At 41.3% G+C, this 15,000-nt stretch overlaps 1 protein-coding gene across 5 annotated transcripts in view; it reads left to right on the top strand.

The window, feature by feature from the left end:
• Positions 1-15,000, top strand: part of LOC135091002 (glutamate receptor ionotropic, kainate 2-like) — a 122,806-nt gene that overhangs the window by 42,302 nt on the left and 65,504 nt on the right. For all 5 annotated transcript variants that reach the window (XR_010262241.1, XM_063988284.1, XM_063988286.1 and 2 more), the window contains one exon: positions 1,552-2,013. Coding sequence is in view for 4 of the 5 variants with exons in the window: in XM_063988284.1 (XP_063844354.1) it covers positions 1,908-2,013 (106 nt within the window). In the remaining variant the exon portion in view is untranslated. The remainder of the gene's footprint in view (positions 1-1,551; positions 2,014-15,000) is intronic.

Genomic DNA, 15,000 nt, shown 5'->3' with positions numbered 1-15,000 from the left:
TTGGCAGAATGAGAGAGAGAGAGAGAGAGAGAGAGAGAGAGAGAGAGAGAGAGAGAGAGAGAGAGAGAGAGAGAGAGAGAGAGAGAGAGAGAGAGAGACGTTAGTTCAAGGAAAAAGAGGAGGTTGGCTTCTGAATTTCAACAGAGAGAGAGAGAGAGAGAGAGAGAGAGAGAGAGAGAGAGAGAGAGAGAGAGAGAGAGAGAGAGAGAGAGAGAGAGAGAGAGAGAGAGAGAGAGAGAGAGAGAGAAAGAGACTGTGACTGTTATGGAGGGAGAAATAAAAGGTTAGGAAGAGGAAGGAAATGTGAGGGAGGGAAGGAAGAAGGGACGTGAAGTGAGAGAGAGAGAGAGAGAGAGAGAGAGAGAGAGAGAGAGAGAGAGAGAGAGAGAGAGAGAGAGAGAGAGAGAGAGAGAGAGAGAGAGAGAGAGTATGATTTAAGGAATGAAGATCAGTGGGAAGAGGAGGAAGGGAGCTTAGCAAAAGGAGGAAGAAGAGAAAGGAGAAAGACAGCCAAGACAGAGAAGGAGGAAGAGGAAGAGGAGAAAGAGGAGGGAAAGAGAGAAAGGAGAAGAGGAAGGAGGAAAGCAGTAAGGGAAACAACAAATCAAGAAATATAATAACCGGAATAAGAAATGAAGGAGGGAAAGATAACGTGGGAAAGCAGGAGGAGGAGGAAGAGGAGGAGGAGGAGGAGGAGGAGGAGGAGGAGGAGGAGGAGGAGGAGCATGATGACCTCATAAGTATTGAGCAATGGCGGGCGAAAGGTCATGTATATACGTATGTTCGTGTATGTGTGAGTGTGTATGTATGTGTGTGTGTGTGTGTGCGTGAGGGAGGAAAGGGAAAAAGGAGAGATTCTATTGGTGGAGGGAATCAGCCAGGCAGCCAATCACCTTGCTAGTTTTTTCCGATTCATTTTTTGAGGTTTTGTTTGAGAGTGAAGGAAAAATATAAGTTTTTGTTTATTTTTTTGGTGTTTTTTATGTGTTTTAGGGATTTCTGACCCTTGTTAGGGAAGATTTCAGGGAATTTTTGCGTCTCGTTCGGAAGTTTTAGGGATTTTGTCTCGTTCCAGGGATAAACGTCGTTGTTTTTAGGGATAATTGGGGGAGATTTTTAAGTGTGTAGTTAGGAGTGTTAGGTGATGTGATTATTGTTACTACTACTACTACTACTACTACTACTACTACTACTACTACTACTACTAGCTATTGCTGTTGTTTTTTTTCTTTCTTTCTTTCTTCTTTTCTTTCTTTCTTTCTATCTTTCTTTCTTTCTATCTTTCTTCATACCTTTCTTTTTATTCTTTCTCTTCTTCTTCTCCTTCTTCTTCTTCTTCTTCTTCTTCTTCTTCTTCTTCTTCTTCTTCTTCTTCCTCTTTTCTTCTTCTTCTTCTTCTTCTTCTTCTTCTTCTTCTTCTTCTTCTTCTTCTTCTTCTTCTTCTTCCTACTACTACTACTACTACTACTACTACTACTACTACTACTACTACTCTTAAAAGAAAGTGAATCTCATTAGTGTTAGAAGTGTAACTATTTTTACGTCCTGCAGAAACGGAAGACAAAGAAAGACAGCTAAAAAAGAAAAAGAGAGAAAGAAAGAAAGAGAAAGAGACAGAACGAAAGAGCAAGGAAACCAAACAGAAAAAAAAAATAGAAAAAAATAAAAAAAGGAAGGAAAAACATACATACTAAAAAAAAAAAAATGAAAGTGAATAAGTGAGAAAGTGAGAGAAAAAAACAAAGGAAGAAAAAAAGTGATAGAAGTAAAGAAAAAGAAAAAAAAGGAAAAAGTGAGAAAAAAAGGACAGGTTAATTACGAGAAGACAGATAAACAACACCTTAATTACTGGACATCAAAGAGGGAAGATGGCCGCCCGTGTGGTGTAGGCGTGGGCGTGGTGCAGGATGCGTGGGCGCGGCGTGAACTTGGGCGTGGGCGTGGTGGTGGTGGTGGTGGTGGTGGCCGCCCTACTGCCAGCCGCCCGCACCCTACCTGATGTTATTACGATAGGTGAGTAACTGAGAGAGAGAGAGAGAGAGAGAGAGAGAGAGAGAGAGAGAGAGAGAGAGAGAGAGAGAGAGGGTCATGTCATCTAGTTTTGTGTTTTTATTTGTCCTTTTTTTCTTTTTCTTTTTTTTTCTTTCTTTTGTTTCCAGTTGATGTTGTGTGTGTGTGTGTGTGTGTGTGTGTGTGTGTGTGTGTGTGTGTGTGTGTGTGTGTGTGTGCTGTTATTACTGTTATTAATTTCATGTTTATTATTATTATTATTATTATTATTATTATTATTATTATTATTATTATTATTATTATTATTATCATTACATAGGGACGAATTTTGTTACCAGGCAAATATTTGTCTCGTATTTTCTATACGTATGAATTCGCGAACGAGAGAGAGAGAGAGAGAGAGAGAGAGAGAGAGAGAGAGAGAGAGAGAGAGAGAGAGAGAGAGAGCGCTATCCCTTACGCTGTGAATTATCATCCTGAACTCAGCAAAGAGAGATAGATTAGCGCCGATTAGGGAGGATCAGCAGCAAGAGAGAGAGAGAGAGAGAGAGAGAGAGAGAGAGAGAGAGAGAGAGAGAAGAATACGGGAAACTATAAAGAAAGAACTGATAAAAAGCACAAAGGAGAAAGAAAAGGAACTGGAAACAGAGAACAGCTACAAAAAAAAAAAATTCCAGAGAGAGAGAGAGAGAGAGAGAGAGAGAGAGAGAGAGAGAGAGAGAGAGAGACCATGATGCCCCTGATGCCGTGCCTTTAAGCGTCATGGAAGCGGGGATAAATTGGTCTGGAGGCGGCGTAAATTCACTATGAGCCTCCGCTGCGCTGGGGTGTGGACCCGTGTCAGGCCATCCCCCGGCACGCCTTTTCCCTCACGCTACAAGTCACGCCCTAAGTGTTCACTGAGCCCCGACTGGTTTTTTTGGTCCCCTTTGTCTGCCTTGATTGTGGTAGGGAAAAAATATTGTTGGAGAGTGATGTAGATATAGTGTTTCTCTGCTATAGGAAGAAAAAGAGAACTGTAATTGAATTGGGATTGAAGGAGAAAAACAAACAAAAGTGATTATTGAATGTTCTAGTAATACAATAGGAACGGAAAAAGGTTGATAATTGAAGGAGATAAATAAAGATATAGAGGGGTCTTGTAATACGGTGGTTAGAGAAAAACATGATTTAAGGAGACAAATTAAATGAAATAAAAAGTTAGGTGAGGTTGGGTTAGGTCACGTTAGGTTAGGTGTGATATGGTGTGATGAAAATTTGAACATTTATCTATAACCAAGATACAATTACAGTTATTATTACACCATAGATAGAACAATAGGGGAGAAAAGATTAGTAATTAAAGGAGGCGGGAAATTCAAAGAAATATCGAGTGTCCAGGTAATACAGTAGGTAGGAAACAGATTTAGATTAATAACTGGAGGAGGAGAAAAATTATAAAGAAGTATCGAGAATCCTGATAATACAGTAGATACAGAATAGATAGATAACTGAAGGAGAAGAATGAAAAAAATATTGAGTGTTTTAATAATACAATACGAAAAAAAAACTAATTATTGAAGGGAAAAAAGAAAAGAGATAACTAAGTAAGGTTTAAGTTACGATAAACTGGAGGATATACCCTTAAGAATTACCATTAAATAAATAAATAAATAAATAAACAATATACAAAGAGAAAGGGAGATTTGAAACCGCCACTGATGACTGAGAGACAAACATGAACGAGGTAGAAAATAAAAATTAACCTAACCAAGTGAAGAGAGTAAGAGAGGCGACCAGAGAGTGAGGGACCCTGGGCTGTTTCCTTGTGCCAATTATAAGCTGAAAGGAAAATGTTTTAGCCAATAGCAGACAACCAGGGAAAAATTTCGTCCAATCGGGAATTTGCTGTCGCCCTCTGCATAGCGGAGGGAAAATTGGAGAGACGGAGGGAAGGCATGGAGGAAAGGAGGGAGGGACTTTAAAGAGGGAGGAGGGAAGGAGGGAAGGAAGGAGTTAAAGAATGTAGGAATGGAGGAGAGTTGGAGGCAGCCAAGTGGAGAGTAATAGAAAGAGAGAGAGAGAGAGAGAGAGAGAGAGAGAGAGAGAGAGAGAGAGAGAGAGAGAGAGAGAGAGAGAGAGAGAGCAAATTTCGGTATTCAAAAATGACCAGCAAAAGAAAAACAGTGAGTGAGTGAGTAACACACACACACACACACACACACACACACACACACACACAGAGAGAGAGAGAGAGAGAGAGAGAGAGAGAGAGAGAGAGAGAGAGAGAGAGAGAGAGAGAGAGAGAGAGAGAGAGAGAGAGAGAGAGATGAATAATGAAGAAGGAAAATAGGACATGAAGCGGAAGAGGAGGAAAATAAGAAGACAGAGAGAGAGAGAGAACAGAGAATGATTAAGAATGAAAGAATAAAAAAAATAATAAAAAAAACAGGAAGCCATAAACGAGAAGAAAATAAAAACTTGGAGAAATGAGAAAGGAGGAGGAGGAGGAGGAGGAGAAGGATGAGGAGGAGGAGGAGGAGGAGGAGGAGGGAAAGAAATCATCTAAAAAGGAAAGTGAGAGGTCAGGAAAGGAAAAGGAAGGAGAGTGAGAAGGAGGAAGGAAGGAAGGGAAGGAAAGAAGGAAGGAAGGAAGGAAGGAAGGAAGGAAGGAAGGAAGGAAGAGAATGTTGGAATTAAAAATTTTTCCTTTCCTTTGGCGATTTAAGTTTGTATCATTAATTTTGTCCTGCGATACGAAGAAGAGGAGGAGGAGGAGGAGGAGGAGGAGGAGGAGGAGGAGGAGGTGGGATGACGCGGAAGAGAGAAGAAAAGATGGAAGAAAAAAACATAAACCAAGAAAAGTATGTGGAAGAGAATGAGGAGGAGGAGAAGGAGAAAGAAGAGGAAGAGGAGGAGGAGGAGGAGGAGGAGGAGGAGGAGGAGGAGGAGGAGGAGGAGGAGGAGGAGGAGGAAAAGGAGGAGGAGGTAATAGGATAATCAAAGTACGAAATAAAAATAGAAAAAATTACCTCCATTTCAAGAGAGAGAGAGAGAGAGAGAGAGAGAGAGAGAGAGAGAGAGAGAGAGAGAGAGAGAGAGAGAGAGAGAGAGCACAAAGAACAAAGCAATTGGCAATAATAACACAAGTAACGTAAATAAACTTATAAATGAATAGATAGAGAGACAAATAAATAAACAACATAAAAAAATAAATGAATGAATAAAATAGAGAACAAAGGAACAAAACAGAAACAGAATATAAAATGCAATTAAGACAAAAGAAATACGAAAAAAATGTAATTATTTGACAACAAACGAATTGAATGAATGCTTGTGAAGAGAGAGAGAGAGAGAGAGAGAGAGAGAGAGAGAGAGAGAGAGAGAGAGAGAGAGAGAGAGAGAGAGAGAGAGAGAGAGAGAGAGAGATACATTGGTTGTGAGGTCGTCGAGAGTTTATGAAGATATACGTACAACCAAGTGACTCTCTCTCTCTCTCTCTCTCTCTCTCTCTCTCTCTCTCTCTCTCTCTCTCTCTCTCTCTCTCTCTCTCTCTCTCTCTCTCTCTCTCTCTCTCCCTAAAGCCTTCAGCTTCCTACATCAAAACTCGAGAAAAATATCACCACCATTTCAAACAGATCATTTACCTCCTTCCCTCCCCCTCTTCCTTCTCTCCCTCTCTTCCTTCCTTCCTTCCTTCCTTCCTTCCTTCCTTCCTTCTCTCCTTCCCTCTTCTATCCATATATAACACTCCTATTGGCCTTCTCTTTTCATCATCCTATCTCTCTCTCTCTCTCTCTCTCTCTCTCTCTCTCTCTCTCTCTCTCTCTCTCTCTCTCTCTCTCTCTCTCTCTCCTTTCTTCTTTTTTCCTTCTCAAAAATCTTTTTCAGTTTCTTGCGTCGATTCTTTTTTCCAGTTTCATTTTAATGCATGTTCTTCTTTCTCCTTGTTGAGAGAGAGAGAGAGAGAGAGAGAGAGAGAGAGAGAGAGAGAGAGAGAGAGAGAGAGAGAGAGAGAGAGAGAGAGAGAGAGAGAGAGATGTTGTCATAATGTTCAAGGGGAAAAAGTGAGTTAGGTTTAATGTTTCCTTGTGTGTGTGTGTGTGTGTGTGTGTGTGTGTGTGTGTGTGTGTGTGTGTGTGTGTGTGTGTGTGTGCGCGCGTGTTCCAGGCGCCTCGTGTGAGTCAGTGGAGGCAACACGAACCTGGAATACAAGAGTGTCTGGAAGCGTGGAAATGGCGGGAGGAGGAGGAGGAAGAGGAGGAGGAGGAGGAGGAGGAGGAGGAAGAGAAGAAGGAGAAGGTGGTGGAGGAGGAGGTGAATGAGGGGAGGAATGAGACGGAGAGAGGAAAGAGGTTGGGGGTAAGAAGAAGAGGCAGAAGGAGGAGGAGGAATAGGAGAAGGAGGAATAGGAGGAAGAGGGGAAGAGGAGGAGGAGGAGGAGGAGGAGGAGATCGGCGCTAACTTTTGGTAGGACAGGACGAAGCAGAGGAGGAGCAGCAGCAGCAGGAGGAGGAGGAGGAGGAGGAGGAGGAGGAGGAGGAGGAGGAGGAGGAGGAGGAGGAGGAAAAGGAAGTAGAGGAAGACGAAGGAGAAGAGAAATGGTATGTGAGAAGGAAGCATGATTTTTGAAATGAGAGAGAGAGAGAGAGAGAGAGAGAGAGAGAGAGAGAGAGAGAGAGAGAGAGAGAGAGAGAGAGAGAGAGAGAGAGAGAGAGTGCTCGTGTCTAGAGTAATGCATAATTCCTTCACTAGTGGATGTATATAACCTTCCTTAATAGAGAATTCCATTTTTACGTTAACTCAAGTAAGGGGAAATTCGTTCATGAAATTGGGCTAAAATTCTCACTAAAGGTTGGGCTGGAATTGTGTTAAATGTTGGGCTAGAATGCTGCCTGAAGGTTGGGCTGGAATTCCGTTGTAGTTTGGGCCGGAATTCTGTTAGACGTTGGAAGAGAATGTTAAATAAAGTGTGGACTAGATTTATAAATAATAGGTTAAATTTAATAGAAATTGGGCTAGATTTTAGACATTGGGCTAGATATTGGCTTAGATGTTATAATTAATGGGCTAAATTCGCTATATATTAGATGATAATACAGATTCTTTTCTAAAATCTTGACATTTGGCTAAAAATTCATAAACTGGGCTAAAATTCAGATTTCACATGTATTTTGGGCTAGTATTCACAAGTTTGGGCTGAAAATTCGGCTAGCGAGGCGGACCAGCGGGATGGGCGGCGAGGAAACTTTCAGTATAACATTTCTTGCAATATTTAGCCAGACTGTGGGCGCGTGTAGTGTAATGCGGGTGTTTATCTGTGTTTGTTGTGAGCGGAGATAAGGCGTGAATTATGAGGGTGAGGGGCGGTGCTGGTACTCGGCGGTGGGTGAGGGTGGGTGTGAGTAGGCGTGGGTGGCTAGGGGAGACTCAAGAGAGCGTGGGGTGGGCGGGAATTAAGCGAGAAATAGGTGTGTGTGTGGGAGGGTTGGCTGGAATTTCTGGAGGCCACTGGTATTAGGGAAGACGTGGGTGTGTTTTTCAGTGTGTGTTTAAAATGTGTTTTGTTGGATGTTTTGTGTTCTTTTAAGGTGTTTGTGTGTGTGTGTTTTTTTTTTTTTTTTGATATATCTGTGCAGTAACAATGTTTTAAGCTTTTTCGTGATGTTTTGGGGTGTTTTTTAAGGTGTAGGTTAAGTTAAAGTTAGGTTAAGTTAGTTTAGGTTAGAATAGGTTAGGTTAGGTTAGGTTGAAATAGGTTAGGTTAGGTTAGGTTAGGTTAGGCCAAAATAGGTTAGGTTAGGTTAAGTTAGAATAAGTTAGATTAGGTTAGGTTAGGTTAGGTTAGGTTAAGTTAGGTTAGGTTAGGTTAGGTTAAGTTAGGTTAGGTTAGGTTAGGTTAAGTTAGGTTAGGTTAGGTTAGGTTAGGTTAGGTTAGGTTAAGTTAGGTTAGGTTAGGTTAGGTTAGGTTAGAATAGGTTAGGTTAGGTTAAGTTAGGTTAGGTTAGGTTAAGTTAGGTTAGGTTAGGTTAGGTTAAGTTAGGTTAGGTTAGGTTAGGTTAGGTTAAGTTAAGTTAGGTTAGGTTAGGTTAGGTTAGGTTAAGTTAGGTTAGGTTAGGTTAGGTTAGGTTAAGTTAGGTTAGGTTAGGTTAGGTTAAGTTAGGTTAGGTTAGGTTAGAAGTGTTTTCAAGGTTAAGTTAGGGTTGGGTTAGGTTAGGTTAAGTTAGGTTAGGTTAGGTTAGGTTAGGTTAGGTCAGAATAGGTTAAGTTAGGTTAGGTTAGGTTAGGTTAGGTTAGGTTAGGTTAGGTTAGGTTAGGTTAGGTTAGGTTAGATCAGGTTAAGTTAGGTTAGGTTAGGTTAGGTTAGGTTAGGTTAGGTTAGGTTAGGTCAGAATAGGTTAAGTTAGGTTAGGAGTGTTTTCAAGGTATTTTATAAAGTTTTGTGATGTTTTTAGGGTAAGGGTGCTTTTTAAAGGTGTTTTGGAATGTTTTTTTAGGATGTAAGAGTGCTTCTGGGTAGTCTTGATATATTTTAGCCATGTTTTTTCGGTACAAGACTTTTTGGGAATACCTTAGGATATTTTTAGGGTGAAAGGTGTTTTTAAGGATGTTTCTGTGACGTTTTAGGGTATTTTTGTAGTAAATTTTATTTGTATTTAGGGTGAAGAGCTGTTTTTTAATATTTTCTAGGGATGTTTTGGAGAATTTTAGGATGCGAAGATAATTTTTAAGGGTGTTTTTAAATGTTATATGTTGCTTTTACAATGTTTTGGCAGACAGATTATAGTGTTAGGCGTTTTCAAGGGTGTTATTAATGATGAACTTGGTGCTCTTTGTGATGAATGTGGCGCGGCGTGCGTGTGACATACAGGAGTTGAGTTTGTTTTGAAATGAGAAGTGACGCGGGGGTCTCTGGTGAAAATGGTAGCCTTCACTTTTTTTTTTACTTTTTCTTTCCTTTCTTCTTTTATTTTTTTGAAGGGAGGCGAGAGGTTGGTGAATGGGAAGAGATTCGAATCTTGTGTCGGCAAAATGTGTGTTTTTTTTTATATTTATTTACATTTTTCGGGGTGAATGTGGTACAGTGTTGGTTTTGGAGTGAAAATATAGCGTACGTAGGTTTTGTGTGGGGGGAGGGGTGAAGAAGGGGTGTGGTAGCCTTTCTTTATTCCCTGCTGTGTTTATGGCGGGGAGGAAGAGGGGAGAGTCGTGATGTGCTTGGGGTTTAGAGTTTTATGTGAGGGAAATATGAGTCTTTTTTGGTGTGTGTGTGTGTGTGTGTGTGTGTGTGTGTGGTTAGGTTAGGTTAGGTTAGTTTAGGTTAGTTTAGGTTAGGTTAGGTTAGGTTAGTTTTCGTTAGGTTAGGTTAGGTTAGGTTAGGTTAGGTTTGGTTAGGTTAAGTTAGGTTAGGTTAGGTTAGGTTAGGTTAGGTTAGGTTAGGTTTGGTTAGGTTAGGGTAGGTTAGGTTAGGTTAGGTTAGGTTAGGTTAGGTTAGGTTTGGTTAGGTTAGGGTAGGTTAGGTTAGGTTAGGTTTCTGCTGTTGAAATGTGGTGCAGGTTATTGTGGTTAGGTTAGGTTAGGTTAGGTTAAGTTAGGTTAGGTTTGGTTAGGTTAGGTTAAGTTAGGTAGGTTTCTGGTGTTGAAATGTGTTGCAGGTTATTGTAGTGAATGTGGTACAGTTTCTATTTATTTATTTATTTATTTATTCATTCATTCGTTTTCATTTATATTCTCTATCTATTCATTTATTATTAGTTTTTTTTTTGAGGGGGAAAGTGAGGTCATTCATCCATTCATTAATCTATTGTTCTATCTATCTATCTTTGTTATTATGTTTTATTTACTTTTTCTGTGGCACAAGATAGTTTAGTCAGTCCGTTCGTTTGTTTGTTTACTTGCTCGTTAGTTTAGTTAATTGGATCGTTAAGTTAGATCAGTTAGTTTATTAGCTTTACATATCCACCTATCTATTCATTTATTTATTTGATTTTTAAGGGCGAGTGATGTTAATATTTGAGTCTCCAATGAACGGCTTTTGTGGCTGTGGTGGTAGTGGTGATGGTGGTGATGGTGACGGTGACGACAGTAGTGGTGGTGGTGGTGATGGTGGGCGTGTTTGCGTCGGTATGTGTGGGGTTGACGTGGAATGTTGTGAGGTCCCGGGCGGCCTTCCTTCCTCCGCGCTGAGAAGGAAAACCAGCAAGGAAGAAGGAAAGGAAGGAAGGAAAATAAAAAGAAAGGAAAGAACTGTCCCTCCCATTTAAGCTGAGGAAGATTTACTGAATATGAAATTAAGTGAATGAGAAGGAGAGGAAGGAAGGAAGGAAGGAAGGAAGGAAGGAAGGAAGGAATAAGAGAGAAGATGATAAAGGAAGGGACGAAATGAGTCGAATGGACAAGGAAAATGTAAGATAAGAAGGGAAGGGAAAGTAAAAGGATGAGGAAGGAGAAAAAAAAATCATGAGGAAATAGAAGCAAATAAGGAAAAAGAAAATGGAGGAGGAAAAGGGAAAAGAGAAATGCGAAGAGGATGAGGGAATGAGATGAAGTGAGGCGAATATAGAACGAGGAGGAAGAAGAAACAAGACGAAGGAGGAACGAGGAAAAAAATAAAAGGAAAAAAAAAGGACGAAGAGGATGAAGGAAGAGATAAAGCAAAGAGAATATGGAAAGAGATAGAAGAAGAAGAAACAAAAAGAGTAAGAAGGAACAATGGAGGAAAAAAAAAGAAAGAAGAAGAATAAAGGAGGAAATGGAGAATGAATAAAGAAGAAAGCAGGAGAAGGAGTAGGAAGAGATAAAAGGAAGAAAAGAAGGAAGAGTGAAGAGAAGGAGAAAGAGGAAACAGGGAGAGAGAGAGAGAGAGAGAGAGAGAGAGAGAGAGAGAGAGAGAGAGAGAGAGAGAGAGAGAGAGAGAGAGAGAGAGAGAGAGAGAAAAGGAAAGAGAAAGCGGAAGAGAGAGAAAGAAAATAAAGAAAGCAGGACAGGAGAAGAAGTAGGAGGAGGAGGAGGAGGAAAAGGAGGAGGAGGAGGAGGAGGAGGAGTGGGGGGAAGAGATATTTCAGGAGATATGAGAGAAGAAACAAATAACGTAATAAAAGATAACTGCAAAGAAGGAAGGAAGGAAGGAAGGAAGGAAGAAAAGAAGAGAGAATATGTAAAAGAGGAGGTAAGAGAAAGTGACAAAATTAGTAATGCAAATAAAAATGTGGAAAAAAAAATGTAGAAAAGTTAAGGATAAGAGAGAGACAGAGAGAGAGAGAGAGAGAGAGAGAGAGAGAGAGAGAGAGAGAGAGAGAGAGAGAGAGAGAGAGAGAGAGGCAAATTGAGAAAAATCTATCTTTTCTTTAACAGCTGTCCCCTCCTCCTCCTCCTCCTCCTCCTCCTCCTCCTCCTCTTCCTCCTCCTCCTCCTCCTCCTCGAGAAGACTATGAAGATGACAGTTTGTATAGCGCTTCCTGTTATTGTCTGTCTGTTTGTCTGTCCGTCTCTTTGTTATTGTGTCAGCGCAGTGCTTCCCTTCCGTCTGTCTGCGTGTATGTATGTATGTATGTCCTGTGTGTATGTATGTGACGAGGCCTCAGTGCACACGAGCTGCTTCACGATCATTACTAAGCATCGTTAATGACTGACGTACAGGCCAATTCGCTAGTTATCTATCATTAGTGGTTCAGAAAATCACCGCTAGAGGGCACTGCAGTCGCCACAGATAACACGTACAGTGAACCAGAAGAGTAAACAAGCAGTGCAATTCTCAACATAGACCAATAACGTAAAAAAACCTAACCTAACCTAACCTAACTAACGTAACCTCACCTCACCTAACCTAACCTAACCTAACCCCACCTAAGCTAACCTAACCTAACCTAACCTAAGCTAACCTAACCTAACCTAACCTAACCTAACCTAACCTAACTAACGTAACCTAACCTAACCTAACCTAAGCTAACCTAACCTAACCTAACCTAAGCTAACCTAACCTAACCTAACCTAAGCTAACCTAACCTAACCTAACCCCACCTAACCTAACCTAACCTAACCTAACCTAACCTAACCTAACGTAACCTCACCTCACCTAACCTAACCTAACCTAAGCTAACCTAACCTAACCTAACCTAAGCTAACCTAACCTAACCTAAGCTAACCTAACCTAACCTAACCTAACCTAACCTAACCTAACCTAACCCAACCCGAACATAGACAACTAACGTAAGCTAACATAACTTCACCTTTCCTCACCTAACCTCACCTCACCACCTAAGCTAATTTATCCTAACCCAACCTAACCTAACCTAACCTAACCCACAACACAGACCACTACGCCACTGCTAATACCACACGTCAGTTTACTTAAGAGTCTCCTGCACGGCCAAGGCGAGGATAGACTGTGTGTGTGTGTGTGTGTGTATAGGGAAAAATTTTGTTACATGGTGTGGCGAGGGTTCGTTCTGTCCTTCTGTCTATCGCTTGTCTCTCTCTTTATCTATTTTAAGGGAATTTACATAATGTCTTTGCCTGTACATAAACTTCAGTCTCTCTCTCTCTCTCTCTCTCTCTCTCTCTCTCTCTCTCTCTCTCTCTCTCTCTCTCTCTCTCTAGGGCCCGTCTGTCTTCATTCTGCACGTTAATCTGGTGAATAAGTTTTGTATTACCATATGTACTAATTCGCTTTGCTAGTTGTGACAAAGAGACGTGCAGAGAGAGAGAGAGAGAGAGAGAGAGAGAGAGAGAGAGAGAGAGAGAGAGAGAGAGAGAGAGAGAGAGAAGTGACACAGACAAATAGATAAACAGACAGAAACATATACACATACCCACCCACCCACACACACACACACACACACACACAACATACACACGTAGATAGACAGATAGGTAGACAGAGATACAGACAGACAGACAGGAACAAAGAATCCACTAGACAGAGACAGATTGACGCAGAAAGTAACCAACATAAAAACAGACAGACTTAATGACCAACAGAAACCGGCAGAGAGAGAGAGAGAGAGAGAGAGAGAGAGAGAGAGAGAGAGAGAGAGAGAGAGCACTTACATGAATATCTCTCTCTCTCTCTCTCTCTCTCTCTCTCTCTCTCTCTCTCTCTCTCTCTCTCTCCGTTTTCTAATTAAACCCGTTTTTTGTGGTGGAATGAGGTCATTAATGGGGTGACTTTTGTCTTTTTTTATTTTTTCATTATCGGGGAAAAAGTTGCTTCTGTGGAAATCAATCTTTTGTTTTGTTCTGGTGTCTTTTTCTTTGCTCGTGGTGGTGGTGGTGGTGGTGGTGGTGGTTGTGGTGGTGGTGGTGGTGGTGGTTTAGGTGTAGTGGTAGTAGTAGTAATAGTAGTAGTAGTAGTAGTAGTAGTAGTAGTAGTAGTAGTAGTAGTAGTAGTAGTAGTAGTAGTAGTAGTAGTTGTTGTTGTTGTTTTTGTTGTTGGTGATGATGATGTTTTTTCCTCCTCCTCCTCCTTCTCCTCCTCCTCCTCCTCCTGTTTTTCCTTCTCCTTTTTCACGCTTTTCTTCACACACACACACACACACACACACACACACACACACACACACACACACACACACACACACACACACACACACACACACACACACACACACACATGCCTTCATATATTGGTTTCCTTTATGTCAATATAAATGCCCTCTCTCTCTCTCTCTCTCTCTCTCTCTCTCTCTCTCTCTCTCTCTCTCTCTCTCTCTCTCTCTAAAGCTCTGATGTCCATTTTTTTTATCTCATTCTTTCTCTCCGTCATCCCTTCTGCATTCCTTTATCCTCTTCCACCTTTCATTCTGCTGTATAGAAGGAGGAGGAAGAGGAGGAGGAGGAGGAAAGGAAGGAGGAGAAGGGAGAGATATGAAAGAATAAGAGCTTAGGGAAGTATGAAAAGGGAGTAAGTGCGAATGAGAGAGAGAAAATTAGGAGGAGGAGGAGGAGGAGGAGTAGATGATGATGATGATGATTAGCAGGAAGAGATAATGATTAGGAGGAGGAGGAGGAGGAGGAGGAGGTAGTGAATGAAGATTAGGAAGAGGTGGAGGAGGAGGAGAAAGAAAAGTCAGTGATGATGATGATGATGATGATGATGATGGGGAGGAGGAGGAGGAAGAGGAGGAGGAGGAGGAAGATAAGGAAGAAGACTGGAAAAAAATATTTGGAATTAGGAGGCAAGAGGAGGAGGAGAAGAAGAGGAAGAGGAGCAAGAAGAGGAGATGGAGGAGGAGGAAGAATAGAGAAGAACTGAATATTGGATTAGGAGTAGATTAGAAGGAGGAAGTGGAGGACGAGGAGAAGAAGGAGGAGGAGGAGGAGGAGGAGGAGGAGGAGGATGAGGAGGAAGAGGAGAAGCAGCAGGAGATAAATCAAAGTAAACACACACAAATAGAAGAAAAGAAGAGGAATAAGAAAAGGAGGAAGAGTAAGAAAAATAGAAAATGGGGGTAGGAGAAAAAAAAGGGAGAAGGAGGAGGAGAAGGAGAGATAGAAGGAGGAGGAGGAGGAGGAGGAGGAAGAGGAGGAGGAAAGAGAATAAATAAATAAAAAAAACGAAAGAAAACAAGAAAAAATGAGAAAAATGTAAAAAGAATAATAATAATAAGAAGAAAAAGAAGAAGAAAAAGAAGAAGAAGAATAAGAAGAAAACAGAAAAGAGACGACATTCCTCATTGCCATAGAAGCCTCAGATAACACCTCTCTCCACATACTCTATAGGTTTGGATCCCCTTATGTCCTCTATAAGGGATTCGATTCCACTCCCAGACTCAGCGTGGTGTTGCAAAAGGATCTGATGTTTTCTGCCGGACCACACGCCTGCTCTGACTCCTTAGAGAGAGAGAGAGAGAGAGAGAGAGAGAGAGAGAGAGAGAGAGAGAGAGAGAGAGAGAGAGAGAGAGAGAGAGAGAGAGAGAGAGAGAGAGAAAACGTTTTGCTATTGTCGGAATTACAAGATAGTTGGCATTCTGGAGAGAGAGAGAGAGAGAGAGAGAGAGAGAGAGAGAGAGA

The sequence above is a fragment of the Scylla paramamosain genome, chromosome 36, assembly GCF_035594125.1.
Source record: "Scylla paramamosain isolate STU-SP2022 chromosome 36, ASM3559412v1, whole genome shotgun sequence".
Classification (NCBI taxonomy): Eukaryota; Metazoa; Arthropoda; class Malacostraca; order Decapoda; family Portunidae; genus Scylla; species Scylla paramamosain.
Note: the sequence above shows the minus strand (reverse complement) of the source record. Positions and strands in the feature narration are given on the sequence as shown.